Raw genomic sequence first — 27,532 nt, forward strand, 5'->3', positions numbered from 1 at the left:
GGGTGCGCACGGGACTTGCACTCCAGCTAGTGTTGTTTCCCAATCAGGCTGGGACGCCGCGGTGAATCACAACGCGGAATGGTCTTGTGCGCCGTAGTCTGAGCGGCATCTACTGGTGGCTTTTAGTATTTCTCATCGAACCTGGGCCCCCCAATTTGTCCAATCTGGCCTCCCTTCTGCTCTTTGCAGACCTGGGGGTTTGGCCGCGGCGGAGGAAGTCCAACGGGGAGTGGGGTGGGGGGTGGGGGCAGGAGAGGACGGAGGGCGCGCCTTCGGGCTTGGGACTTGAGGGAGAGGTTCTGCCGCCCGTGCCCGGGTCCTCTGGAAGTGGAGCCCCGGTGCATCAGCTAGGAGCTTTGGGAAAGGGCGGGAGGAGAAACGACCAAGTGAAAGTAGAACAGGGGAAGTTGGGGTAAACTGAGGGAGTGGAAAAGCCTGGTTTCACCAGGCACGGACCCTTTGTGAAAATAACCCTGGAATCGGATGTGATGATGTGGCCTCAAACAAGATTCTGATTCAGTAGTTTGCGTTTTGTATGGGCCTTCCCATCAGGAAGGAATTGCTTTCTGCAGAGATTCATCCTGGTTTTACCCTCTATTTTAAAGCTAATGACCTTCATTCTTCTTTACAACGACAAAATTAATACACCTGGAAAATACAGAAACGACCAGGGAACAGAAACAACCATAACACAGATATAACTACCATGAACTGACATCTTGTATATATCCTCCCAGTCTTTTTTCTCTAGTTATGTGTGTGCCATATATAATTCTATAAAACTGTGAGCTAGTACGTATTTTTGGTTTTTTTCCACTTAACACTATCAAAAACATTTCCTCATTCTTAAGCATTCTTTCAGCTTTTTACTGCATAGTCATATAAATAGACCATAACTTATCCAGTCTTTATGCTTTTTGCAGCTTTTTACTGGTCTATATATCTATGTGTAATTGCTCTCAAAATACTAGAAATGGAATTACTGGAACATAGGACCTATACAATCTCAAAAGTTGTGATACAAGTTGCCGAATTGCTTTCTAGAAAGTTTACTCATTTTCATCCTTTCTTACAGGGTATAAGACTGTTCCCTTTGTCCATCTCCAATGCTGGGTATGATTAACAAAATGACAACATTACCAGCTTGGTACATGAAAAATGGCATTTAATTTCTATTTTATTTTATAGTCCTTTCATCAGAGTTGCACATTTTCATATGTTTGTTGGTCTTTGTATTCTGCTGTAATGAGATAACTATGTCCATTGTTGACTTTGATCTGGAGTGGGAGAGGACTCTCGATTAACAGGAGTATATTGGCTTTATGGTGTAGTGGAAACCAGTTTTTTCCAAGGCCTCTTTCCCCCAGGGGGATGGTCATCAGAGTTCCAGGCATTGTGAGCTGAAGGATTGGACCCTGGAGAATTATAGAGAGCTAGCCTTATTCTGCCTTTAAAGTCCTGCCAACATGCAGACTCTCTAGACACTAACACCTGATTTGGCTGGGAAAGAGATTAAAGAGTTGATGGCACAGTGCTTGAGTAGACCAGTGTTTGCACATTTTATTCATTATCAGTACCACTTATGGAGGACTTTCTATGCACCAGGTCAGGAAGAAGAGTTTTATGTACAATTATGTTAATCACCACAAGGATGTTTACAAGGTGGGTATTTTCCACTTAGCAGATACACCATAATGTGGCAATATGAAGTATCCTAACGTTCTTGTAAAGTTAGTATGTGTGTGGTGGAGCTGGGTTTTAAATCCTGATGTATGGACTTAGAGTTTTTAGCCACTACCCAACTGCCTGAACATTACAGTGCAGCAGGTATGCTCTAAGAGGAGGAGGACAGGGTTCAGCAAGAACACAGACCCCTTCCCCCCTGCTAGCCCGTCCACCCACAGTGCTGAGTTTACGCCGCTCCTTCTTCCATTGCCAGCAACTGCACTGCCAGTGGAGGGGGGACTCTGGCATATGCCTATTTAGGCTCACCACCCAGACATGAGCTGTGAAAGCAAGCCCTCACAACCCTCATCTATGGTTTGGGGGGGGCATCTGTACGAATTAGCTTCTCTGTGTGTCACTGTGCTTTTTTGTTTTCCAGATAAAAAATCTCAACCGTGGTTTTGCCAAACTGAAGGCGCTTGTGCCATTTCTTCCCCAAAGCAGGAAGCCTAGCAAGGTTGATATCCTTAAAGGTGCAACTGAATACATACAAGTTCTCAGTGATGTTTTGGAAGGAGCCAAAGACTCGGAGGTAAAGGTTTAAGAATTTAGAACAATGTCCACCATTTATTGAGCCCTTTCCATGTGCTGGGCAATTTATATGTTCCGGTTAGTTTGTAACAATCCTAGGAGTTATTTATGATCCATGTTTTACAGAGCAGGAAATCAAAATACAAGTAAAGGCTACATAGCTAAGAAATGTCAGGACTGGGGTTTGAATCCAGATCCGTGTGAGCTTTGGAGCCAAGTTTCTGATTATATACTTGCCTCCTGTCACTGTCCAGGGTACCTGCTTCCTAACTGCTGCATCTTTAATAGGACCTTGATAGCTAGGGTATGACAGGAGGCTTCCATAAATCCACTCTATAGTGGTGGTTTCCCATCAGACAGGACACCGAAAGGAAGAGGCATTTCCCTTGGAGAGGCCCTCTCTAAGACAAGTCTGGTGGAATGCTCAGCAATGGTTGGGGATACCAGTCTCATGGGATTTTCAACCATTTTGTGGGATGACATAAACGAGCCTGCTATGCAAACTGTGACGCACGTAGTGTCAGCACAATTATCAGTGTGTAGAGCTCACAACTGTCCATTAGGTGATGGAAGCTGTGGGCTAGTTTTATGGGTTTGTTGCATGGTCAGGCAGGACTTGAAGGCCTGTAAGTGAATTAGTCATCAGAGGAGGTAAGATATGAAGAGAGAAAGACCTTAGAAATGAGTCATGAGTGACACCATTGGCAGGAAGGAGGAGGAGCCATCAGAGAGGAGAAGGTGGCAAGAAGGTGGAGAAGCAAGACTGCTCCTAAAGTTGGGTGGGGAGAATCTTGGGAATCGGAGGGTGGGAAGTGGCTCAAGAAACTATGGAGAAGCCCAGAATGTGAGGTGTAGGATAGGAGTGGGCTGGAAGTCTGCTTATTAGGGGCTTGAGGGTGTGTAGATGGCCCTCAGAGTAAAATGGGTCCCAGGCAGAGTATAATGGCAAATTTCAAGTCCATTAAACCTAGAAATCTGAGACTGGAAGAAGGATCAAAAGGATGGAAGAAGAAAAGTGGTTAGATCAATTGAAGTCTTTTGTAAGTAGCAATGTGATTGTGTTTAGGGACAGAAGAGAAGGACTGATATCAGAGAGTAGAGAAACATTATCATTCTAAAAATTTAGGCTGGGAATAGCCAGGTTATATAATGGTTCTTTTCATTTTTTTCCTTGTCCACTCACTAGTCCTACTTGGGTGACCCCTGAGGGGATAAATTCTGCAACGGTGGGAATGGATTGTCCTGTGAACCAATTAGATGCTTGAGTAGTTGCATGGTCATAGCATTTGTACATGAACAGGTGGCTGCCCTAGTTTTTCCTTGCATGTGTAACAGGAAGGCTTTGTTTTGTGCTACATTCATTACAAAATACAGGATCTGTTCCATGGGATAATATTTTTAATGCAGTTGCCAACTGTACAACATCTTAAGGTTATAGAAAAACAAATACAGTCTCGTGAGTAATGATTTTCTCTCCATCCATGATAACTTAAGAATGGCCCTTATCACTTAAATGAAACTTCATTGGTTAAAATTTTGGAATATATTGATTTAAATCTTCAGAATCTTGACTGTCATACTGTTTGACAACTACATATGGTTTCTAGAGACAAAATCTGGATCACCAGAGCTATAGCAACAATGTTTCTGAACCACCTATATCATTGGCTAGAGATCTATCGAGAAACCTCACCCAACATGCCAGCTGTACTGTGGGCTTGAAGAACGAGGAGGAGAGGCCCTGGGCAGATGGTGGCAGTGGTGAGTCAGCACACACTTGTCGCCAGAGCATGATGTCCACGACCGGAGTTATCTCCCCAACCAGGAGTCTGGTAAAGTGTTTTTTCTTAAATAGCCACATAGATGTCAAAAACTCAAAATATTTTCCTTGAAGTGTGTGGCATTTTCCATGCTGAAAGATGATTGAAACAAGGTCATTTTGTGAAAGTACCTAATGGGAAGGTGGAGTTTGCTAGTTTGGAAAATTTATTATGTTTCCAAATTAATAGGTAAGCAACTCAAGGGGAAGGCAACCCCTCCAGAATTACCCACTTCAGACCGAAGTTTACCTTTTATGGCCCTAAATAACTCATCAAAAATATCTCTGACTGTGAGGCCTCCAGAAAAAGAAAGAAGTAGCTTGCCATACACAAGGATAAATGGTGATACCACAGACATGCATGCACATGTGTGCACACACATTTTGTTTTTGAAGTGGCCTTATTGGAAGGCATTTTCTAAGTAAAAATAAGAGTTTATTTAATAGCTCCTGGTACTTTGCCAAACTAATGAAGCTGCTGGATAGAAATAGCAGTCTGCCTCTTCAAGTCCACAAGTGGGCATTTAGCCCTTGCTGTGACTGTGTTACTCTGATGAGACCCCTTGGTCCGTCCTGCCACATGACTGCTAGAAACAAGAACAGCTTGTAGGAACTGTAACCAAGCGTACTGTAACAAGTTGCTTAGTGTGACATAAGGGGCAGTGGGAGCTGTGGAGTCACAAATGCTGGTTGGTGGTGGGAGGCAGTTTAAAACAGCAGTTGAGTGCGAGGTGCCTGGGTGGCGCAGTCGGTTAAGCGTCCGACTTCAGCCAGGTCACGAACTTGCGGTCCGTGAGTTCGAGCCCCGTGTCGGGCTCTGGGCTGATGGCTCAGAGCCTGGAGCCTGTTTCCGATTCTCTGTCTCCCTCTCTCTCTGACCCTCCCCCGTTCATGCTCTGTCTCTCCCTGTCCCAAAAATAAATAAACGTTGGAAAAAAAAAATAAAAAAATAGCAGTTGAGTGCAGGTTCTGGAGAGCCAACACTGGGGTTCAAATGCTAGTTTTGTAACCTTAGGTGAGCTGCTGAATCTCATCCTCAGTTTTCCCATCTGTGGAATGGGAATGATAATTGGACTACCTTGTACATGAGATAATTGTGAGACTCAAATGGCATCATGTCAGGGAAGTGTCTAGCACAATACCTGGCATGTCAGTGTTCACTTGGACATACATTATTAAATCTGCTGGACTCATCATGAGCAATCAGTATTGATTGGTGGGTAATCAACAATAAGCCACAGGCATTCTGTTTGTAGCAATTGTTCTGAGTTTTCTCACTTGGCCTTTAGTAGTGCTCTACTCTGGTTTGGGTCTTCCAGGCTTTCTGCTGACTGATCTTGGCTGCCATTTTTTTACTTGATTACTGTTCTGTAAGGGTTCTACTTCTTGTACATGCTCAGTTTTAGATTTTTATATTCTGGCCACTTGACCTATAAACCAAACCTTCCCTTGACAGTCAACCTTTGGGAGACTGAATTCCTGTTGCTACTACCTGAGCCGACTGGGAATGACTGGGAACAAAAGTAAGGATGAAGATCTGACCTGAGCTGAACCTTGAACCTGGCTATCTGTTAACAATAGTAATGTTAGTTTTGGGACGCCTGGGTGGCTCAGTCAGCCAAGCATCCGATTCTTGATTGCAGCTCAGGCCATGATCTCACCATTTGTGAGATTGAGCCCCACATTGGGCTCTGTGCTGACAGCTCTGAGCCTGCTTGGGATTCTCCCCGCCACACACACCCCTCCCCTGCTTTCACGTGTGTGTGTGTGTGTGTTCATGCACGCACACACACACTCTCAAAATATTAAAAAATAGTAATGTTTTAATATATACTCGGTATTAAGGCAAGAATCTTACTTGCATTTAATCCTCACTTATCCTTGTCAGATAGGTATCACCATGTCATTCTTGGGGTGAGCTGCTTGGCTATACCTTCCTGCCATTCCTTTTTGGGCCTGGGCTGGGAGTGGAACCTAAAAGGAAGCACAGTAGGCATATGCTTAGCAACACCAGCAGCAGGGATGTACAGGAGGTCTTTGTCTTCCAAGGATAATTGATCCTGGAAATAGGCTGTTTATAGTAAGTAGATTTAAAGCGGGGACTAACATTTTCTATTAAGAAACAGAAAAGTTCTAACAACTTTCTTTAAGAAAGGGAACAAAACACTTAAGTTTTAGTCTTTTGGTTAACTCAGTTTAAATTGCTAGTTGAAAGAGCATGCTAATTCTTAGACTAAATCATGTTTTTAGAATCATGTTTTTGAGATTTTTATATATGCATGTAACTTCTGCCAAGTGCGACTTTCCAGGCCTGAATGTAAAGAGTGACTTTTTTTTTTTTTTTTTTTTGCAGAAATGTTCTAGGATTTCATCAGTTTTGTGAAGGGTTTCTCATTCTTTGACATTCAAATCATTTATTTTTAAAATAAAAGCATTTATTCTGAAACACTTTATCGAAGGGTCACAAGTACAGTACAAATAACTTTTTTCCTGACCCATTTGAGAATAAGTTGCCAACCTGATGCCCCATCGCCCTTAATTAGTATGCATTTCCTATAAACGAGGACATTGCCTTACATGACCACAGTGTAGCCATCAAAATCAGGAAGTTAATGTTGTGGCGTTACTGCCTCAAAATCCTCAGGCTCCATTCAGGTTTTCACCAACAGTCTGAATGTCCTTTCTAGCAGAAGGACCAGCTGAGAATCATGAGTTGCATTTAATTGTCATGTCTCTTTAGCCTCCATCTGTCTGGAACATTTTGTTGGTCTTGTCATGATTTTTATGACCTTGACACACTGAAAGATTACAGGCCAGTTGTTTTGCAGAATGTTTCTTGATTTGAGTTTGTCTCTTTCCCCCGATTAGATTCAGATCTACATCTTTGGCGGGAACGGCATGGAAGTGATGCTATTGTCTACCCATTGCATCTTATTAAATGGGGTACATTTTGATTTGTCCTATTACTGAGGATATTCACTTCCATCCCTTAATGTAATAACTTCCAGGCCTCTCTACTGTAAAGTTAACCTTTTTACTTTGTGATCCGTATTTTGTGTGGAGGTGCTCTGAAGCTCTCTTGATATCCTGTTCTTCACCAACATTCTGTATCTATGAAACTTTTAATTTTGAAATAATTATAGATGCACAGGAAGTTACAAAGATAGTACAGAGAAGTCCCATGTACCCTTAACTTGGTTTCTTTCCCTCAATGACTGCATCTCCTGAAACTATAGTACAATATCAAAACAAAATCGATATGGGTACTATGTGTGTCTAGTTCCCTGTCCTTTTATCACAAGTGTAGATTTGTGGAATCACCACTACTGTTAAGATCTAGCACGGTTCCACCCCCATAAAGCTCTCCTGCCTGCTATCATCCACTGCCCCCACATCTCCACTTTCTCTACCCACTGACCACCAGTAATCTGTTCTCCATCTCTCTATCATTTGGGGAGTGTTCTATACTATATGGAATCATTCAGTGTGTATTCTTTAAAGTCTGGTCTTTTTACTTAGCACAGTGCCCTTTAGATCGTCCCAGTCATTGTATTAAAAGTCTATTCACACCCCTCCCCCTTCATTGCTGAGTATTAGTCCATGGGATGGATGTGCCACAGTTTAACCATTGACTTATTGTAGAACCTTTTGGTTATTTCTATATTCATTTTAATGGTTTTCTATTTAATTCAGTAATTATTATATCATCATAATATCTTAGCATTTCATTATTTATTTTGTTATTCAAATTGTCCTCGTTGTGGCCAGTGAAAGCCCCATCAAATGGGCTAACTTTCCGCTTGACCTGTCACTATCATTCTTTGATCATTTCCTTTCTGGCAGAAGATGTTCTGAGCTCAAGCATCATGCCCTTTCCCACCCCTAGCCCTGGAATGAGTCTTTCATCAAGGACACCCTGTGTGTAACTCATTTCTCCTCTCTGTGCTGTCTCCCCCATGCCTGGCTCTTCTCTTCACCCCTTTTGGGCTTTAGCGCCTGTATTAGTTTGCTAGGGCTGCTGTAACAAAATATACAGGGTAAGTGGTTTAAACAACATAAATTTATTTCTCTCAGTTCTGGAGGTTGGAAGTCGAAGATCAAGGTGTTGGCAAGTTTGATTTCTTCTGAGGCCTCTCTTCTTGGCTCACAAACGGTCTTTCCTCTGCATGTGTGTGCCCCAATTTTCTCTTATAAGGACACCACTCATATTGAACTGGTGCCAACCCTCCATTTTAACTTAATCACCCCTTTTAAGGCCCTATGTCCAAATACAGTCACATTCTGAGGTAGGGGGTTAGGACTTCAACATATGGATTTTGAAGGGACATTATTCAGCCCATAACAACACCATGATTAGCTGCCCCTCCGTAAGAACCTTCTCCTTGGCTCTCACATTCCACTCAGGCCATCCCTCACCCCACACATGGGTGTCTCCTCATCCTGCTTGGACTCCGGGTCACCATGTGAGGTCACCTGCACATACGCATGGCTGCCTGATTTGGCATGGGCTGCTTCTCCCCATGCTATGCTGCCCTCTGCCTGGGCACCCTCCTTGCTGGCTTGGGTCTGACTCCCCTTACCACACTGCCCTTCCAAGACCCCTCTCCTGCTGATTGGACTTCATCACTTTGCACTGAGCCTCCCCACTGTGTGGCCATTCCCCTCATCTGCTTGGTCTCTGACGTCCTGTATTAGGCCACCTCTATGTGTGGGTGCCATCCTCACCCTGCTGGGTCTCCAATGGCTCGCTCAAGGCCACCGTGTCCCTCCCCCATCTCACTGTGAGCTAACAGCATTAGGACTGAATTGTTCAGGATGGAAAGGGGGAAGTGATTTTTTTCTCTTTTAAGTGCCTACTGTGTGACTATCTTTCTGACTAGTTTTTTTCCTGGCTAATAGGTTTAACTCTGAGATTCTAATTTGCATGTGGCTTGAGCAATTATTCAACATCACTTTTACTAACTTTATAAAAGCTTGCATTTTATAATCAGGAACCAATATGAAGTGAGAGGGACCAGGGAAACAAAGCTCAGCCTGACCTTTATTTGCCAAACAATTCTCATAAGGGGTCAGTGTAGTTTACATGAAGAAGTGAGTATATAGGGTTTCAGGATCCTGGCCAGACACCCTAACCAGAAACCTGGGGATAGCTGATGTGACTCATTGGACTGAAATGCTTATGTACAGAGGGGCTTAGGATTTGGGACGCAGGCCTCCTCCAGCTTCAGTTTGCAGGAATGGCACCCTTCTTCCTGCCCTTGGAGAGGATCTGAGGAGTGGAATCCTGGTGCTGGCAGAGATGGGCATTTTTGGGGATTTGAGGATGGGGTCAGAACAGCCTGTGCAAGATCAACAACATTCCTGAGAGGCAAAAATCCCAAATGAAGTACATAAGAATCTGCTGATGGCAGGCATGGAGATTAACTTCTCGGGCCAGAGCAGGTTCACTTGGGGACTGAATCAGCAAGTATGTGTGCGAATGGAGAGGGCCCTGAGCCATGTGAAGCTGCAGCATCTGGCCTTGGTAGGAGTAGGGATCAATGTCAGGATCCTGGCAAGGCTCATTTAGGATTGGATTTTCAAGTGTAGGATTTTGCTGTTTTGGGATTGGGCATTGCTGGGTGGCAAGATGTTTACTGACCCACCATTGCTTATTTCTTTTGTTTGACACCTGTGTTTATGGTTTGAGCATTTCCTATCACGCAAGGCTCTGAGTTTTGTTCACAGTTGCCTATGATCCTGCAGAGGCTGTGTCCCTGGACAAAGGCCATCCTCTGTGTTGGAGTGAGATGCCAATTGTGCTGGGGTCAGAGGGACTCTGGAAAGGAGTATGTGGATGAACATAAGTGCCTGGTCTGGGGCCTGGGTGTTCTGCCATCACACACTTGTAAAATTTTAGCCTGGTGTGGGAGTATTCCTTGGGAGAGTTTCTGAGAGGAAGAAGCCTATGTGGATGGTAGATTTCCACTACTCCCTCTGCAGATTGTGGTAATCCGTGTGTGGAAATTAATCACTGGGAGCATTTCTTCTAATAGCATTTTAAGCTCTGAAATGGAATGATCTAACTAGCTGGGATGAATTCATTAGCACCCTGGGAAGGCCTTGAAGCAACTATCTCCTGTCTTCCCTCTCACATTTCTGCCAGGAACTGGCTCTATGTGATAGCAAAAATTCTACCACAGTAGTGTGGTGGTCTAGGCTTTTCCCTGGGAATCACATTTGTCTGCCCCGGTGTTCACTGGGGCCTAGGGGGTATATTCTGATGAACGTAGCAGCAGAATATTTTAGAAACTTGCACTTCCTTTTGATGTGGTGGGTGCTCGCTGGGTTGTCGGCCCCCAGACACCTTGTTGTACCACCAGTTTGGGTGTTAAACTTTGCAGCCCTGGACCAAGAGTGCTGGGACTCCAAGTGTGGAGGCTGCTCCAGTGGTTGTGTTGGCTCAGGATGTGAGTGTGTCTTCTAAATTCTGGGGACTGAGGGATTGTTGCTGTGATGATATGGATGTTGGTTTTTTTCCCTGGAGCTTTGGAAAGGTGAGGTCTGGAGCATACAATCAGGATCCGTCTAACCTCAGAGTGATGCCACCTCCAGTGGAGGGTTCCCCTGGGTGCAGCTACTCAGGAAGAGATCCAAGCAGCACCCAAGGGAAACTCTTGAGTCCCAGTCTGACCAAGATAAGAAGAAAATGGGGGCGCCTGGGAGGCGCAGTCGGTTAAGCGTCCGACTTCAGCCAGGTCACGATCTCGCGGTCCGTGAGTTCGAGCCCCGCGTCGGGCTCTGGGCTGATGGCTCAGAGCCTGGAGCCTGTTTCTGATTCTGTGTCTCCCTCTCTCTCTGCCCCTCCCCCGTTCATGCTCTGTCTCTCTCTGTCCCAAAAAAATAAATAAACGTTTAAAAAAAAAAAAAGATGAGAAGAAAATGTTAGAGGAAAGGTGAATTTCTTCATGAAAATAAGACAGGGAGATTTCTTTTGTTGGAACTCTCAATCTTCTGTCCCCACAGAAAAATCAAACAAAAAGTGGGTTTTGTGAATGTGTGTGAGGTTTGGTATGTTTGACAAGATGTCTACCTGGTGAGCTGAACATAATTTGAGAAAGCCAATAATTTCTATTTCTCTCACATATGATGGGCTTGGTAGTTAAATTAGTTGAAGTAAGGGGTGCCTGGGTGCTCTGTCAGTTAAGTGTCTGACTTCAGCTCAGGTCATTATCTCGCAGTTCATGGGTTCGAGCCCCATGTCAGGCTCTGTGCTGACAGCTCTGATCCCGGAACCTGCCTCAGATTCTGTGTCTCCTCTCTCTCTACCCCTCCGCTGTTCATGCTCGGTCTCTCAAAAATAAATAAATGCTAAAAAAATTTTAATTGAATTAAAAAAATTAATTGAAATAGGTCTTGATTTATTCTAGTGGACTTCTGGAGGGAATTTATAAGAGTTTTATAAAAGACCCAAACTCGTTGGTCCCACATGGATAGAGAGGAGGGTTGTAAGAATTGAGTGGAAAGGTCTCTCAAAGTTAGCGGCAGGATTCCTCTGATGTGCTCCTGACCTCCCTTAAGACAGACTGCTCTTTGGGTTAGCAGGAAGCCATCAAGTACTAGGCCCACATAAGCCTGCCCCTCAGGGAGGTCAGTGTGTCCTCCTGCCCTCTCCCGTCTCCCCTTTTTCTAACCTCTGAGTTATCCAGAATGGGTTAGCAATGAAACGGACCCCAAAGACATCATTTTAAAGGCAGATCTCCTAGTGGGAGGGTAAAGGAACCATAAATATAGCTTGATTATTTTGGGGGGAACTCCTCTGGTCCTCTTTGGATCACTCCTTTTTTGGAAGACTTTCCTCCCAGGAATGTGTCCTTCCAGCAATGCTAGTGTGGAAGATGGGCGTGGGGCACCTGCCTCAGTGCTCTGAGGTGAGAAGAACCTAGGAGCAGAGTTTCCCTGCTTCATGCAATTTGGACCAGGCCCCCAAGGGAAGAGAAAGACCATGTGGGGCTTGGTGGCCAAAACCCTGCTCATTATAAAGGAGCTTTATTTGCTGGAAGATCATCTGTACAACTCTATGAGGTGGCAGGGCTGTGGTGACCATGCTGGGTTCTGATCTCTGGGTCCTGGCTGGATTTGCACACATCAAAGCAGGACTGACAATTGTGAGCACAATTTATATGGGAAGAAATATAACTTTACTTTCTATACTGTATTCTACTTGTTTTTGAGAACCTAGTAAAGACCTTATGACTCAGATGGTGGGAAGATTCTCTTAGCCCATTAAAGTCTATCTTCTTTGAGTAAATACTGTTACCAGTTTAATGTTCAGAATCCCTGTGGGACTCTTTGCCCTGTCTCCCCTAGGAGATCCTCTTGTCCTCCTTTAGGTACAGCAAGGAGTGTGTGTGCTATGGCTGGAGGCTGGAAGGAGAATGCTCATGTGTATTTCCCCAGCTAATCCTTAGGCCCCCAGTCTTGTTGAGCTGACATCTGCTGTGAATGTCCATGACCCCACTATGGCTTCTCTTCTCTAGGCCAGGCTCACTGGGCTGCCTGCCTTCAGAACCCAGGCATCTTCTTGTCTCCCTGGCTTTCCCACTCCTAGATGGGCTATGTAGCTGCCCTCAGGCACATACTTAAAAATTCCTTCAGCCATGTGGTCACTAAACTGTGAGAGGCTACATTCTGAGAAGTGGGTACAAATCCTGGCTTTCCTCAGATTCTTTTTTATCTTTCTTGGGTTCTGTTCCCTTATGTAACTCTTCCCCAGGAAGGTGTGGTACAGGGGCCCTTCCCAGGGATTAGGAATCAGGCAGCTTCTACAGACAAGTTCCATCCCCTCCAAATAACTACTTCCTGCTATTTCAACTTTCATTTCCATTTTTGGTTGTAGGAAATCTTCTCCCACATCATGTCTTGCCTCCTCCCTGCTTTGTGACCACCGGAGCTGCCATCTGAGCTCTGGCCCACCAGAACCCACATGTTTATTATTCTCCCTTTCAACAAAGTCAGCTTCTTTCAAATGAGAACCTTGCTTTTCAGACTGTTGTTCCTGGGAACTGAACTATGAAGCTAAATGTGGACTTCTGGTTGGTATCTATCTACCTCAGTCCCTGGCCCCTCCCCCAAGTCTTGGCTCAGTGGGTGGAGGGAAGGTTACATTGGATAATATGTCAAACCATGCAGCTATACAACCAACAACAGGAGCACGCCTGCCTTATCAGAGGGGCTGAGCAGCAAGCTGGGTTTGTCCCTCAGACCACCCTCTTCCTAGACCTTCAACTGCTTAGATGAGGCCAACAGGCATTTTTTTTTTTTTTAATGAACTGTGAGAATAAGGCAAAATTGATAATCTTTAGCAAGTTTTCATATTCTGATACTTAAATACTACATTCCTGGAATTTTCTAGTTAACACTTAAATCCAAACTAAGACAATGATCTATAATACACTAGACTGTAGGCTATTGGAATAAATTATCTTTTAACTGTGGGTAAACCTAGCAATACATGAACTTATCTCTTAGGTTTAACACATTATAAGTATGTGAAAAGTTTAAAAAAAATTAAATGAAACTTTTAAAGCTAAATTTGAGCTCAAAAAGTTAGCTTAATGCATAGTGGAAAGACTTGATTAAGAACAGAAAAATTATTGATACTTTGTGCTGGACACTATTCCTGGTGGTGTATACATAATAACATTGTAATTTTCATGACCACCTTGTGATGTATAATTATATCCATTTTACATGTCAGGAAACTAGAAAACAGAAGGAACTTGACCAATATCCAGTGGGTCAGTGAAGGATGGAATCAGAGCATATGTGTAATAGTGTTAAACTCTTTACTGCCTTTTGTTCTAAAAAACACTGACCCTTGAAATATAAATGAGAGTGGGCTAGGAAATAGGTAAATGTGTTTTTTATAACCTGAATTAAAGCATGTGACTGTAGTACTTTATTTTCCACAGTGAAAGATTGGAGTGGCTTTATTTTTAGTCATGGGTTTGGCTTTTTCTTCAGGTTGAGATTTCAGAATATTAAGACCCAAAGTAATCTTACCATCTTAGTAAAACCATGGATGGAAATATACTAAAATGCTTCCAAATTTTTTTCTTACACAACTGAATTAAATTATCACAGGGTATATAACACTGTGTTGTATTTCTTCTTATTCTACCATTGACATGTTTGAGGTTACTGTGTAGTCTTTATCACAAGTTTTAATGATCAATTGAATGGAAGGGTTTTCTAATTGGGGATCATTTAAGTTTTCAGTTTTTTGTTCTAATCAACATGGCAAATAGCCTGATGTATTTACCTCTTTCTATATTTAAAAAAATTTTTTTATTTATTTTTAGGATAGATTCCTAGAAGTGGAAGTCCTGAGTCACAGGTAGGTACAATCTAGGACTTGCATGAGGCCAACTTATACCATCAGTTCTGAGTGCCGAGTTCACCATATCCTTGCTAACAGTGGGATCTATTAAAATGATAGAATTTTAATAGATAAAAAATGATATCTTTAAACTTAAACATTTTTGATTACTAATGAAAAAATTTATATAGTTCTTTTGGGAACTGTTATTATCATTTAGCCGTTTATAAGGGAATTTCTTCTCTGTTTCAGGCTCCCCCAAGTATGAAAAGTGAAAAGTGCCAGCCCAGGGCTACCTTCTAGAGACAAATAAATGCAGTCTTGAAAGTCTTGAAGTCTCTTAAAAATTGTGATAATTCAAAGCTTTACAATTACCCTTTAAATGGCCTTGTTTGTCACACATCTACTCAACTCTTTTTCCTTAATTTCATGCTTAGAAGAAATAGGCTTCAGGGTCTTCAGCCTTCATGCTTATCCCCCAGCTCCTCTGAGGTTTCCATCCTTATCCTTTCAGGACCCATAGCTATTATCTTTCATTCTATCTATTTTCATCACTTGAGGAATAAGTGCCTATTACCCTTCTTGGGGAGATTAACTTTAATAGGAATATAAACTTAAGCTAGAAAAGTAAGGAGTGGTAAGCCTTGGCCATTGGCAGTGAGAATTTTCAAGGCTGTCTAAATACCCAGCTAAATCCATAATACACCTTATGCAAGTTAGACACCCAAGCACCTTGACCACAGAGACCGTCTTCATCTCTGTAACAACTGCTCACAAAGACCTAGCACTTGTTATATGCTGTATCTGTTCCCATACTTTCCATATGTTCCCTTGTTCTCATAACAGTCCTATAAGATAGGCATGATTATCCCTGTTTTACAGGTGGATAAACCAAGGCACAGAAAGTATATAATCTGCTTGGGCTGCCGTAATATAAATCCTGTACTGGGTGGCTTAAACAACAGAAATTTCTCACAGTTTTGGAGGCTGAGAAGTCCAAGATCAAGGCTGAACAGTTTTGGTTTCTAGTGAGGTTGCTTTTCCTGGTTTGCAGATTTCTCTCTCTGGCCTCGCATGGTGGGGGCAGAGAGAGAGCAAGCAGTGTGTGTGCAGTCAGCAAACTCTTGTCTCTCTTCCTCTTATAAGGACACCAATCCTATTGAATTAAGGGCCCAACCTTATGACCTCATTTAACCCTAACAACCACCTAAAATCCCTGGCTCTTAGTCACACTGGGGGTTAGGGCTTTAACATAGGAATTTTGCAGGGCACAATTCAGTCGATGGTTTTTGGTGCCTGACTCTAAAACTTCATACCCTTAACACATGCAAAATACATGCATTCCATCTCAACATCCCCAAAAGTCTTGTTCCAGCATCAGTTCTAAATTCTGAAGTCCAAAGTCTCATCTAAATGTCCTCTAAATCATGTATGGTTGAGACTTGAGATATGATTCATCTTGAGGTGAAATTCTTCTCTAGCTGTGAACCTGTGAAACCAGACAAGTTATGTGCTTCCAAAGTATAATGGTGAGCAGGCCTAGGGCAGACATTCCCATTCCAAAGGGAAGAAATTGGAAAGAAGAAAGGAGTGATGGGTCCCAAGCAAGCTCCAAACCTAGCAAGACAAATTCCATTATATCTTAAGCCGTCATAATAATCCTCTTTGGCAGTGTCCCACCTTCCAGGTCCACTGTGGTGAAAGCCTCACCCCACACAGCTCTGCAGTGGCCCTGCCCCCTGAAGCCAGGAGAAAACAAACTTGGCCCCTGGACCTGTGGTTGGAATGGCAGTGCTGATGATCTCTGAATCACCTTGGGGGTCATTCTCTCCTTTCCTGGAAGAACAGTGTACTTTTGCAACCAAATAGTTTTGTGGTCTCCTCCAGTAGAATCCAAGAAGTTTAACAGCCTTCCTTCATTCTGTCCTGCTTTTTCTGTTCCCTTTAGTTCAAAATGGCACTGTCTTTGCTGGAAAAACCCATCTCTATTCCTGACCTCTGCTGAGATGGCCGATTAGGTCCATGAGTTACACCCATGACCTCTTTATCAAATGGTTATTCAGCCACACCCTTCATACTCCCTTCAGAACAAGCTTTGTCATGTTTTGCAATGTAGATGGGCTGAGAATTTTCCCAGTCTTCAAGCTCTGGCTCCTTGGTGTTTAAAGAGTCTTCCTTTAATTCATCTTTCCTCTTGCATTTTGCTAGAAATAGTGAGAAGGACGCTAGTTGCACCTTCACTATTTTGCTTAGAAATCTCCTCCATTAAATATCTAATTTCATCACTTGTAAGTTCTACCTTCTATGAAACACTAGGACACAATTCAGCCAAGTTCTCTGCCACTTTGTAATAAGGACTGCCTTTCCTCTGGAGTCGGGGGCCTCTCTACCTCACCCTGATGACTCTTCCCTCTATGACCATGGTTTAACTGTGTCTTTCTAGTCTGTAATAAGACTGTAAAACTTACTAAGGCTTGGTGTCCTATTTTGTCTCCATGACAACCCTGGATGGTAGGAGACCATTAGTTTTCTAGGGCCACCATAACAAAGTAGCCTGGCCTGGGTGACTTGAGCAACAGAAGTTTGTGTGAGATCAAGAAATCAAGGTGTCAGCAGCGTTGGTTTTCCTTTCTCCTTGGCTGTTGGTGGTTGACTTCTCCCTGTATCTTCACATGGTCTTCCCTCTATGGCAGCCTGTGTCAACATTTCCTCTTATAAAGACACCTGTCCTAGATTAGAGGACACCTAATTTTTTCATTTTTAATTATCTCATTAATTTACCTCATTATCTCTTTGAAGACCCCCATCTCCAAATATAGTCACATTCTGTGGTTCTGGAGGTTAGAACTTCAATGTAGGGATTGGTGGTAGAGGGCAGGTAGAGGAGCACAGTTCATCCCTTACCAGAGGGCAAGGGCTGTTACCCTTACTTTACAGCCAGGAAGTGAGACCTGGGGTCAGTCCTTTCTGAGTCCACCCAGTCACTGGGACTGAGACGAGCCCCAGGCCCTAGACTCCTAGTTCAGTTCTCTTTCCACAGCACACCTCAGCCATAGGGTTGGGCACACTTTTGCTTGTTGGGAGAGGGGCATCTTCAGGAGACCTAGACTTAGAATTTATCATTGGTCTTACTTTGAAAGCACTGTCATTCTCCACCCCCCCCCCCCACTCTCCTATCTTAAATTTGATTTCCCTAAAAGTAGGCCATGATTTATAGTTTTTTTGGGAGACAAGGCCAGGAACCACTAATAGAGGAGTGGGAAAGTAATACAAGGAAGAAAAGCCAGACTATGAAACATGCATGACTGAGGAGGATACTACTGGGGGCCTCTGGGGCTCAGTCCTGCTGAGGCACTCTGGGAAACTGTGTACAGCATGCCTCAGTGGTGTCTTCCTAACACCCAGGAATGAGGGAGGTGGGCTATTCATAGATTCCCGATGGCCGTTGGTTGAAAACTGATCCCCTGGGGTGTCAATTCCTCCAGAACCTCTGGCATGACCTGGGGAAGGCAACTGATAAGTATGCTTTGGCCTGGAGGGTGCTAAGGCACTGTATTGGTTATCTAAAGCTGTGTAACAAATTACCACGAACGTGGAACTTAACACATTCATTATCTCACCATTTCAGTGGGTCAGGAGTCACACCTGGGCATGGCTTAGCTGGGTCCTCTGCTTTAAGCTTACTCTCAAGGCAGAAATCAAGGTATCAGTCTGGGCTGGGGTCTCAGCTGAAGGCTTGGCTGGGGAAGGATCTGCTTCCAAGCTTACATGGTTGTTGGCAGAGTTCATTTCCTCTAGGACTTTTGGACTGATGACCTCAGTTTCTAGCTGGCTGTTGGTCAGGTGTCACCCTAAGTTCCTTGCCATGTAGGTCGTCCTAGCATTGCTATTTGATTGATCAAAGCATGCAAACCAAGAAGGTGATCGAGAAAGTCAGCAAGTTGAAGAATCTTACGTAATGCAATCACAGAAGTGGCATCCCATTCCCTTTGCTGTATTCCATTAGTTAGGAGCAAGTCACAGGTCCTGCCCGCACCTAAGGGGAGGGGATTACCCCAGGACACGAATATCAGGAGGTGGAAACACTGTGGGTGTCTGATATACTGCCATCTGCTCTCTCTATAAGTTATTGCTGGCCAGAAACATTTTTTGTCAAGAGACCTGGGGATTAGAAATAATTTTACTGCAAAAAATTTTTTTATTGCAAACCAGTCAGAAAATCTAATTTTAACTGGCTATTGGAGGCTAGCCAAATGTGATTTTTTCTGGGTCTGACATGGTGTCTTCTATGTCCCTAGTTAAGGGCTAGGTAGCTTGAGCTTTTTGTGGTGTGGACTCTGAATTCTAGTGATCTTCCCAGGATAGCCTATATAGACAACTTTTGAAAATCCTTTTTTCAAGTCCCTTTGTTGGATTTCAAAGTGAATTTGGAATTGAGCAAGAACTTCAGGAACTTCAACTAAAATTCCATATAGGCTATCAATATGGAAATTTATATGTTGAAGTCTTGCTTCCTATCTGATATTTGAACAATTCTTAAAGCCACAGGATGGTGCTAATCTTTCCAGCACTTGTCACATTCAGGTGGCATCTAAGAGAAGCTGGAGGATTTATTTTTTTAAGACTGAGGAGTAGAAGAACAGAATCACTTTTTTGGGAAAAGAATGTATATCAGCCTATCAACTTTATCAGTGACTTGTACTAGTTCTAGTTCTGCTTTTTATTATTTTAATTTTTAGAGAGCATGAGTCGGGGAGATGGGCAGAGGGGTAGCGAGGCAGCGGGGGGCGGGGGGTGCGGGCACGGGAATCTTAAGCAGGCTCCACACTCAGCATGGAGCCAGATGCAGGGCTCAATCCCATGACCCTGGGATCATGACCTAAGTTGAAATCAAGAGTTGGATGCTCAACTGACTGAACCATGAAGGTGTGCCAGTTCTACTTTTTTTTTTTTTAATTTTTAAAAAAAAATTTTTTTTTTTTTAACGTTTATTTATTTTTGGGACAGAGAGAGACAGAGCTGAACGGGGGAGGGGCAGACACAGAATCGGAAACAGGCTCCAGGCTCTGAGCCATCAGCCCAGAGCCTGACGCGGGGCTCAAACTCACGGACCCTGAGATCGTGACCTGAGCTGAAGTCGGAGGCTTAACCGACTGAGCCACCCAGGCGCCCCCAGTTCTACTTTTTAAAGTTAATTTTTTTGTCCCCTCCAAGAAGCCATGTGCAGGGTAGTGGTTAGGGCTCATAAGCTCTGGAGACATATTGCTTGAGTTTGAATCCTGGCTCAGCCATCCACTAGCTGTGTGACCTTGAGCAAGTTACCTAACCTCTCTGTGCCTCAATCTTTTCAACTGTAAAATAGGAGTAATAGTACTGATCTTATGGAGTTCTTGTGAGGATTAAATGAATAAAAATGCATGTAAAGCCCTCAGAGCAGTGGCAGGAGCCAACAAGAGTTTGCAATTATTAGTTTGAGAAAGCTAAATAATATATCATGAAGTGATATATTTGAGTGTTGGAGATGACTTAAGGGGATTTATGAAGCCTGTTATTTCTGGACTAAACAAAAATTCTCTATTCTTTTTGAGTTCTATTTCAGAAAAGGTCCCACCATACCTATGATTTCAGGGCTCTGGAAAAGATGTTCCTGATTCCCTAGATATCATCACTCAGTACCAAATATCACTTACAAAATATATCTAAAATTAAATATAGTGCATAGCCACTTGAAGTGTCTCAATAAACACATCACTTCCTGGTTCTGGCCAGACAGACCTTGGGCCCTGTTAGCTGAATTGCTTGTAATTCTAGCAGGTTTTGACAGGTGAATGGGGAGAGTGCTTGTGGACTCAATTCTGAAAGTGAAAGGGGAATGAATGAGAAAGAGGGGATTGAGACTTGGGGGGGGGGGGGTGGAAGGGTTGGAAGAGCTACAGCAGAAAGACACAGTTCTAGTGTCTCAGAATATTTTTCAGTTCTGGGGTTGTTGTGGGCATTTTCTCTTCTACATCACTAGTAGCTCACATAGAGTGGCATTTTTTAAATGTTAGTGTATGAAGGAATTACTAGGGATGCTTATTAAAAATATGGATTCCTAGGCCTACCTCCAGAGATTCTGATTCTGTAGCAGCACTGTGGCGGGGTCTGTGGTTTTTATGGGAGTGTCTTAAGGCCATGGTGCCCTGGAACCTACAGGGAGCAAAGGGGCCATGAACTGGTTGGGGAAAATGACCAGGGGGCTTTTCTGGAAACCATACTTGCCCTGCATTCACATTTTTAAAAACCGAGTAAATGCTGATTGAGGGAGCTGGTGAGATTATGCGGGTCTAAAGTCCCAAGCAACCACTTGATATGCCTACTCTGAGGGCATATTGAGAAACACTGTCAGAAAGTAGAGGGGCGCCTGGGTGGCGCAGTCGGTTAAGCGTCCGACTTCAACCAGGTCACGATCTCGCGGTCCGTGAGTTCGAGCCCCGCGTCAGGCTCTGGGCTGATGGCTCAGAGCCTGGAGCCTGTTTCCGATTCTGTGTCTCCCTCTCTCTCTGCCCCTCCCCCGTTCATGCTCTGTCTCTCTCTGTCCCAAAAATAAATAAACATTGAAAAAAAATTAAAAAAAAAAAAAAGAAAGTAGAAGTGGGAGATGTCTTAGGTACACTGTCATTTTACAGAGTAAATGCCCAGAAAGGTTAAGTGACTTCATCAAGGTCACACAGCTAGTTATTGGCAGGTCTGAAACTGTAACCAAGTATTCTGTTCTCCATCCCCTTCCCCATTCCCCATTCACTAAACACCTGTTCCCTCTGGAATGAGGAGAGGGGGTGAGAGGAGGAAGTAATGAGAATTGGAAGGAGCTGGGCTCACAGTTCCAGAGAGTAGCACAACAAAAATTTTGCTCTAGTTGAAAATGGACCTGGCAGACGGATAATTTTGGCTCAGAATTCAAATGGTCAACAATTGCTATTAAAATCGCTAATAGTTAATTTTCTAAAGGCAGATGTCCTTCCCAGACAATAAATATTCCAGCTGCAAGACTTTTTTCTTTTATTAATCCCAGGGAGGATACATCCTTTAAGGGAGCTCACGTTTCAGATTTTCTTCCTAGCTCTTGGCTCTTGCGGGCAGTTGGTGGTGCCGGAGTGGACGTGAGCAGAGGCCGAGCGGCGGGACTGCGGCAGCGCGGGCGGCGCGCGCTGCGGGTGGGGGCACTGCAGCACCGCCGCCCTGGGGCAGCCGGGCAGTGGCCCGCTAGAGGGGGCGCTGTGGGCGCCGCCAAGCGTCCTTTTGTCAGCGCACTCGGCCAGGAGAGCTCTCATTTCCTCCCAGCCTCGTGCGGGAAATGGATTTAATTCTGACGGCAGGGCTGTAAGGGACGAGCAGGAACGAAAGCCTTTTGTCAAGGAGTAGCAGCCTCTGTCGTCTGTAATTACCACTGACGCGGAGAAGCTGCATTGCTGGTGGAATTCCAGGCAGCTCTGACAAGTGTGGGGCTGCAGGATGGGAAGAAAACATTGCTCTGCAGATTAGCTGGGTGCATTAAGCAGACACTCAAAAGACAACAACAACAAAGCAAAACAACAGCCCACAGTGGAAGACCAGGAATGGATAAGATGCCGTGCAGGAGGTAAGCCCGTCTTGGCAATGGGTATCATGGCTTTTGCCTTGGTTTTGTTTCTTTTAATGGAATTTGAGACCCCTACAGCATCCCTCCACCGTGAGAGAGCTGGTTGGTCCAGATTGGTGAGCGTCTGCTAGTGTGGGTGTCTGCGATTCACCCTTCCCGGCGGCTGTGTGTTTCATGCCTAAAGGTTTCTGTTGACGATGTAACGTTGGAGGTTGTTTGGAAAGCGGGGCTAACTGGCGTTGGCCTCTGCATGAGGATGGTTGGATGCCCTCGCTCCGAGCGCCACGCCTGACAGGTGGGGCTTTCTTCTGGGGTCCGGGCTGGCGGGTGGCAAGCGTTGTTGCCTCGCGGGGGCCGCCCCTCCCTTCCCTTCCTGCTCAGCCGACGCCCTCCCGGGGAGCCGTGCGGGGTGCTCGGCGGGCTGGGCGCGTTCCCCCGGGCGTAGCTAAGGCTCGAGGCGGGGCATTGTGCCGCAGCTGCGGGGCCAGCAGGCGCGGTGTCGGTGTCGGCAGCCGCCTGCATTTGGAGCAGGGGAGCTGGCACGTGAGTGGACCCCATTGGACTTGGATTTTTGTGCGACTCCACCACTTTGGAGGGGTAAAAAGCCACTGCCCCCAAGAGGTCTTGCCAGTCTGTTCCTCCTCTCTTAGCTTCCATCTTCCCTCCCCTCTCTTTTTTCTGCCTTCCCTCTCCTCCCGCCTCCGGCTTGGAGGCCACCCAGGCTCGGGGAGGTGGGGGTGGAGTGGGGAGGATGGGGGAGCGTCTGCCAGTTTTGAAATCGCGACCACTGAGCTACCAGGTGTTGGGGGGTGGGGCGGGGCATACTGCTTTAGGATGCCGATCAGGCGCTCTGTCTAGCCTATTGTCTTGCTTTTTCTCCCCCTTCCTTTTCTTCTGTAATCTCCACCCCTTGCCAAAGAGAAAGAGAAAGACAGAAAGCCCCAGGAGAGAGAGAGAGAGAGGGAGACAGAAGGGAAGGGGGGGGGGGGGAAGCCCCAGCCCACACCCTATCAAATTCTTTTAAAAATTGTTATGTATCTGTGATACATGATTATTACTCATCTGTTTCTTTACACCCACTCTTCCCTCTTGCTGTTTGTCATCTAAGGTTCAACTGACTCAAATGAGCCTTATAAATAATAGAAATCAAGTCTCAGTTTGTTAAATGGACATCTTGTGCTTCCTGACTAAGCCCCAAGGAGGGGTTGGTCTGATGCCCTGATGGGAGGAAGTGATTGGAGAGGGCAGACCCACCTCCTTTCACGCCTAGTGTGTGGGTCTAGTTGAGGTACATGGGATGCATGTTTAACTTGTGCAGCAAGGGGTGTCTTTGTTAAATGGATTTAAACATTGGATTTCATTTTTGAGAAATGAAAAATGGTCCACATATGAAGTGAAAGTACTTTAAAAGAGTGAGAGCAGAGCAGAAACTGAAGTTTCAGACTTGCAAGTCACTCCAGCCGCAAGCCTATGAATAGCACATGCTACCGACTTTACAAAGGGGTTTAGACTGTTGGATATTTGGATTATAGCATTCTACCTTCATTCTGTAAGGTGATCAGACTTTTGTCAGTGCATATGGACCAAGATCATGCCCAGCCCTGCCTCCCTGTCTCTTCCTGCTGCTCATCTCCCCACCCCCAATAGCAAACCTTTTATTATTATAATTTCAATATATTTTGGAGAACCACTAGAGATAAATCATCCCTTGATCCCAAATCCATACATTTTTGTGGCAAGCCGTTTATTCTTTCTTGTCCAATTGCCTAGCCTTATTAGAAATCTGCCTGTTACATTCAGAATATACAACACTGCCTGAAATGACGCACTACATGTTGTTTCTAGGCTTGGGTTGAATTTGCCTTAAATGTTAGTAAGGTGCTGGAATTAGCAAATTACAGCTATTCTTAAGAGCCTACAGGTGATCAAATATGTTTGTTGGGAGAAAGTTTAGTGTTAAGGCTTTAAATATGTATATATATGTATATATATAAAAGACTTCAATAAATATATTTATCACAAGGATTTTAAGACCATTTACAGGGCTTCATAAATCATAGCAAGGGAGACTAACTTAGAAGTAAATGAGAAAGAAAAAACAAGACTAAGGGTAGAGGTATAAAATGGTATTAAGAATGAAGCTAATACAAAAATACAAGTGTGAGACCCTCTACACTTGCTAAGCGGGGAAATAAATCCAGCACTAAACTTTCAAGCATTTCATGGAAAAAGGGGACCTGACCAATCCATGGTTCATATGTTCTATTTATTCATTGATTCATTCACTCATTTGTTCACTTAACAAACACTCAGGACTTACTATGTACCAGGCTCTGTGCAAGGTGCAGGGACAGACATGGTCTCTGCTCTGACAGCAGTTACAGATGATTGCAAGGAACTGACATTCATCAGAAAACCTTGTATATATACGAATGTATAATTACAAATAGTGCTGAGAGCTGTGCAGAAAAAGCATGAAACAAAATGTCCCATATCTAGAACATAAAACACAGAAACTTGTTAAGAGAAGCACAACAATTCTTGATTCTAAGAGCAGAAAGGAACTTTTTGCAAATATTACAGTGTTTGGAATGATGTCTTCAATCATGTCCTTGTCAGCCACAAGGAGGTTTTCATACTGCTGTTTTTATAGTGTTCCTTGGTGTGCACTCATATTACTTCTTGGGGCTCTCAGACCCCTGGGGTTCTGAGAATATATACATTTTGAGGGATCTGTGTCTTTTCTAAAATTAGCGGTTTTACTTCAGTGATAATATTTTTGTAATGTTTATTATATATTTTAAGAGCGAGAGACAGAGCATGAGCAGAGGAAGGCAGAGAGAGAGACACACACACAGAATGTGAAGCAGGCTTCAGGCTCTGAGCTGTCAGCACAGGGCCTGACACGGGGCTCGAACTCATGAACAACGAGATCATGAACTGAGCCAAAGTCGGACGCTTAACCGACTAAGCCACCCAGTTGCCTCTTCAGTGATAATCTTAACAATAAAAATGTGTTCTGGATTATCTTGATGGCAACCCCAAAACCCATGGTGGGGCCTCTGTTTGCCTCTGCATCTTCCCGTGTGAACCAGGGGCAGGCCTGGTAGCTCAGGTCATGAGGCAGCGAGGAGTTTAATTAGAGGCACATGGAGAGAAGGGTGAGCCCACACAGGGCACAGGCTTGTCAAACTCAAAGGAACAACTCCTGGGACTAGTGCTATATTGGCAAGGAATGATGCTCTCATGCTGGTTCCGCCCTCATATGGACTGGGCTGTAGCCATTTATTAGCAGCAGGTGTTGTAGTGAAAACACAATGACAGAGTTGCTGTTGCTGATTTCAGCAATAATTGGGTTAGATCTGTATGCAATACAGATTTAGTGACCTGTGATAACTACCTTACGTCCAAAACAATGAGACAGGTAACTAGGCATAATGATTGGGTGGAGCCAGACTGACTTCTAATTCACTTTTCTACTTACTAGCTGTGAAACCTGGGCAAATAACTCAACCTCTCTGTTTCTCAGTTTCTTCTTTTGATAATATGGAGATAAAGATGTGGTATTGATTTCATAGTGATATCACAAGGATTAGAGCTATTATGTGTGAAAGACTGGTAAAGTCTTCAGTAAAGTTCAATAAATGTTAGCAATTATTATTATCTTTATTAGTATGAAATGGCACCCACTTAGGTGGGTGGTTTTTAGCAGAATTTTAAATTGTGATACCTGATTATCTTAAAGTAGCAAACACATTTTTGAGGTTATCAATATTGTTTTGCACACATGCTTTAGGAGTTGTCTGCATTGGTATTGTTGAAGCCAGGATTCAGATAGTGGTAACATGTAGTAACTGGGCCTGAGACTAGATCTTTCTGTTAAGCCCCAAATGGTGTCTTAATCTTAGCAAAACAATATTATCTGTTGTATAAAGTTAATTTTATTAATTTGACATTTTAAAGTTTGATAATTACATGTGCTTGTAAATTGGCTTTGGTATTTTAGTTATATAACTAGCTATTAATGCCTAGGTGTTTAGAACTGGTCTTTATGTGTGCACATATTTAATAAAAGTGATGTAGGTCAACCCTGGGTCCATGGGAAATTTTTCTCTTCAAAAGAGATAATTGTTTAGTTTAAGCATTTTGCACTGTGTGCAAGGACACACCCAAGATTCTTGGAATAGAATTTTCACTCTCTAGAAGAGAGATTGCAGCCCTAATATTTGACTCTATATACCTTGACTGCCATAGTTTTAGCCTGAAATAATTTTAAGACAGTAATACCAAAAACTGCCTCTGTTTTCAACAACAACAGCAGCAAAGTCCCCCAAATTCAAAGAGCACCTATGGAATGGCAAGCTTCCAGCAAAGATTCATCCAGGCCTATCTTCCATGATAAACTACATGTGAGAGGTTTGCCAATGTTATCTATTCTCTGTGCACTACAATGTTGGATTGTATAGATTAAAACAAGTTTATTGATTATATTCAAGTCTATTTTTATTTTTCTTTGTACCTAAGTGATCTGTCAAAGATTACAAGAAATATGTCAGTCTCCTACTATAATTGTGTTTTTGATAGTTTTCCTTTTGATGTATACATATCATAGACATATGCATTTATATTGTATTATGTTACACACAGGTTATATTTGATGCAGTATTACTTAGGGCCCTGATGGCTTTCCTGGGATGGGGGACATTTAGTGCTAAAACCAGGACATGCCAAACAAAGGAAGACAGATCTATTTTAGTTGTAGAGAAGAGGGAGATAACAAACAGTGGGCCCAGATTCTTCAAGGACTCTCCAGAAGATATGGCAGAGATGGTGCCAGCCAACGTCAACCAGCCCATGATTCAATAAGGGGCACTCCCCAGAAAAAGGAATGTTCTCTCAGCTGAATCCTAGAATAATACTCAGGCTCAAAGCACCAAACCTGAGTGGGCTATGGTGTGGTCTGGGAGATCGTGGGGGTATTAAAAGACTCTAAGAACTTTATCAGCACCTTCCACTTTGGGTATCTGGCCCCCCCAATCTTGATTTGTGCTGAGGGAGCCTCCGATAAAGTGGGGTTTTAACATAGCCAGCTTCAAGCCATATCAGTTCTAATCACCCCAACAGGTACAGCTGAAAATAAAGATAAATAAGTACATAAATAAATGTCATCTGGCCCAGCAGTAAGTATCTCTAAGGTACTTGGATGTCACCCCACAAGGAACCTGGGTAAGACCCAGAGGCTAGGGAATTTAGGATGTGGTTGCCAGAGAACAAATATCAGTGCTCCATATGATATCTGGAATGGTCTTCCCTGAGCCAAGCCTTGAAGTGGATGAAAAAAACTTACCGAGCCAAATAGCAAATGCCTCTGGCTTTTATGAGTGACAGCCCTAAGGATCATTTGACATCCTCTACCCCATGCACCCCCCCCAACACATACAGACAGCTGATTGAACCAGGTGTGGACCTGTGAGGA

The 27,532-nt window shown here is 43.8% G+C and overlaps 1 protein-coding gene across 1 annotated transcript in view; it reads left to right on the top strand.

Moving 5' to 3' along the window:
* The window catches only part of FIGLA (folliculogenesis specific bHLH transcription factor), an 86,485-nt gene that overhangs the window by 922 nt on the left and 58,031 nt on the right, over window positions 1-27,532 (top strand). The window contains exons 2-3 of the mRNA XM_025932792.2: window positions 2,105-2,257; window positions 3,864-4,088. Of these exons, the coding sequence (XP_025788577.2) occupies window positions 2,105-2,257; window positions 3,864-4,088 (378 nt within the window). The remainder of the gene's footprint in view (window positions 1-2,104; window positions 2,258-3,863; window positions 4,089-27,532) is intronic.

The sequence above is a fragment of the Puma concolor genome, chromosome A3, assembly GCF_028749965.1.
Source record: "Puma concolor isolate L17-30 chromosome A3, mPumCon1.1.hap2, whole genome shotgun sequence".
NCBI classification, from domain to species: Eukaryota; Metazoa; Chordata; class Mammalia; order Carnivora; family Felidae; genus Puma; species Puma concolor.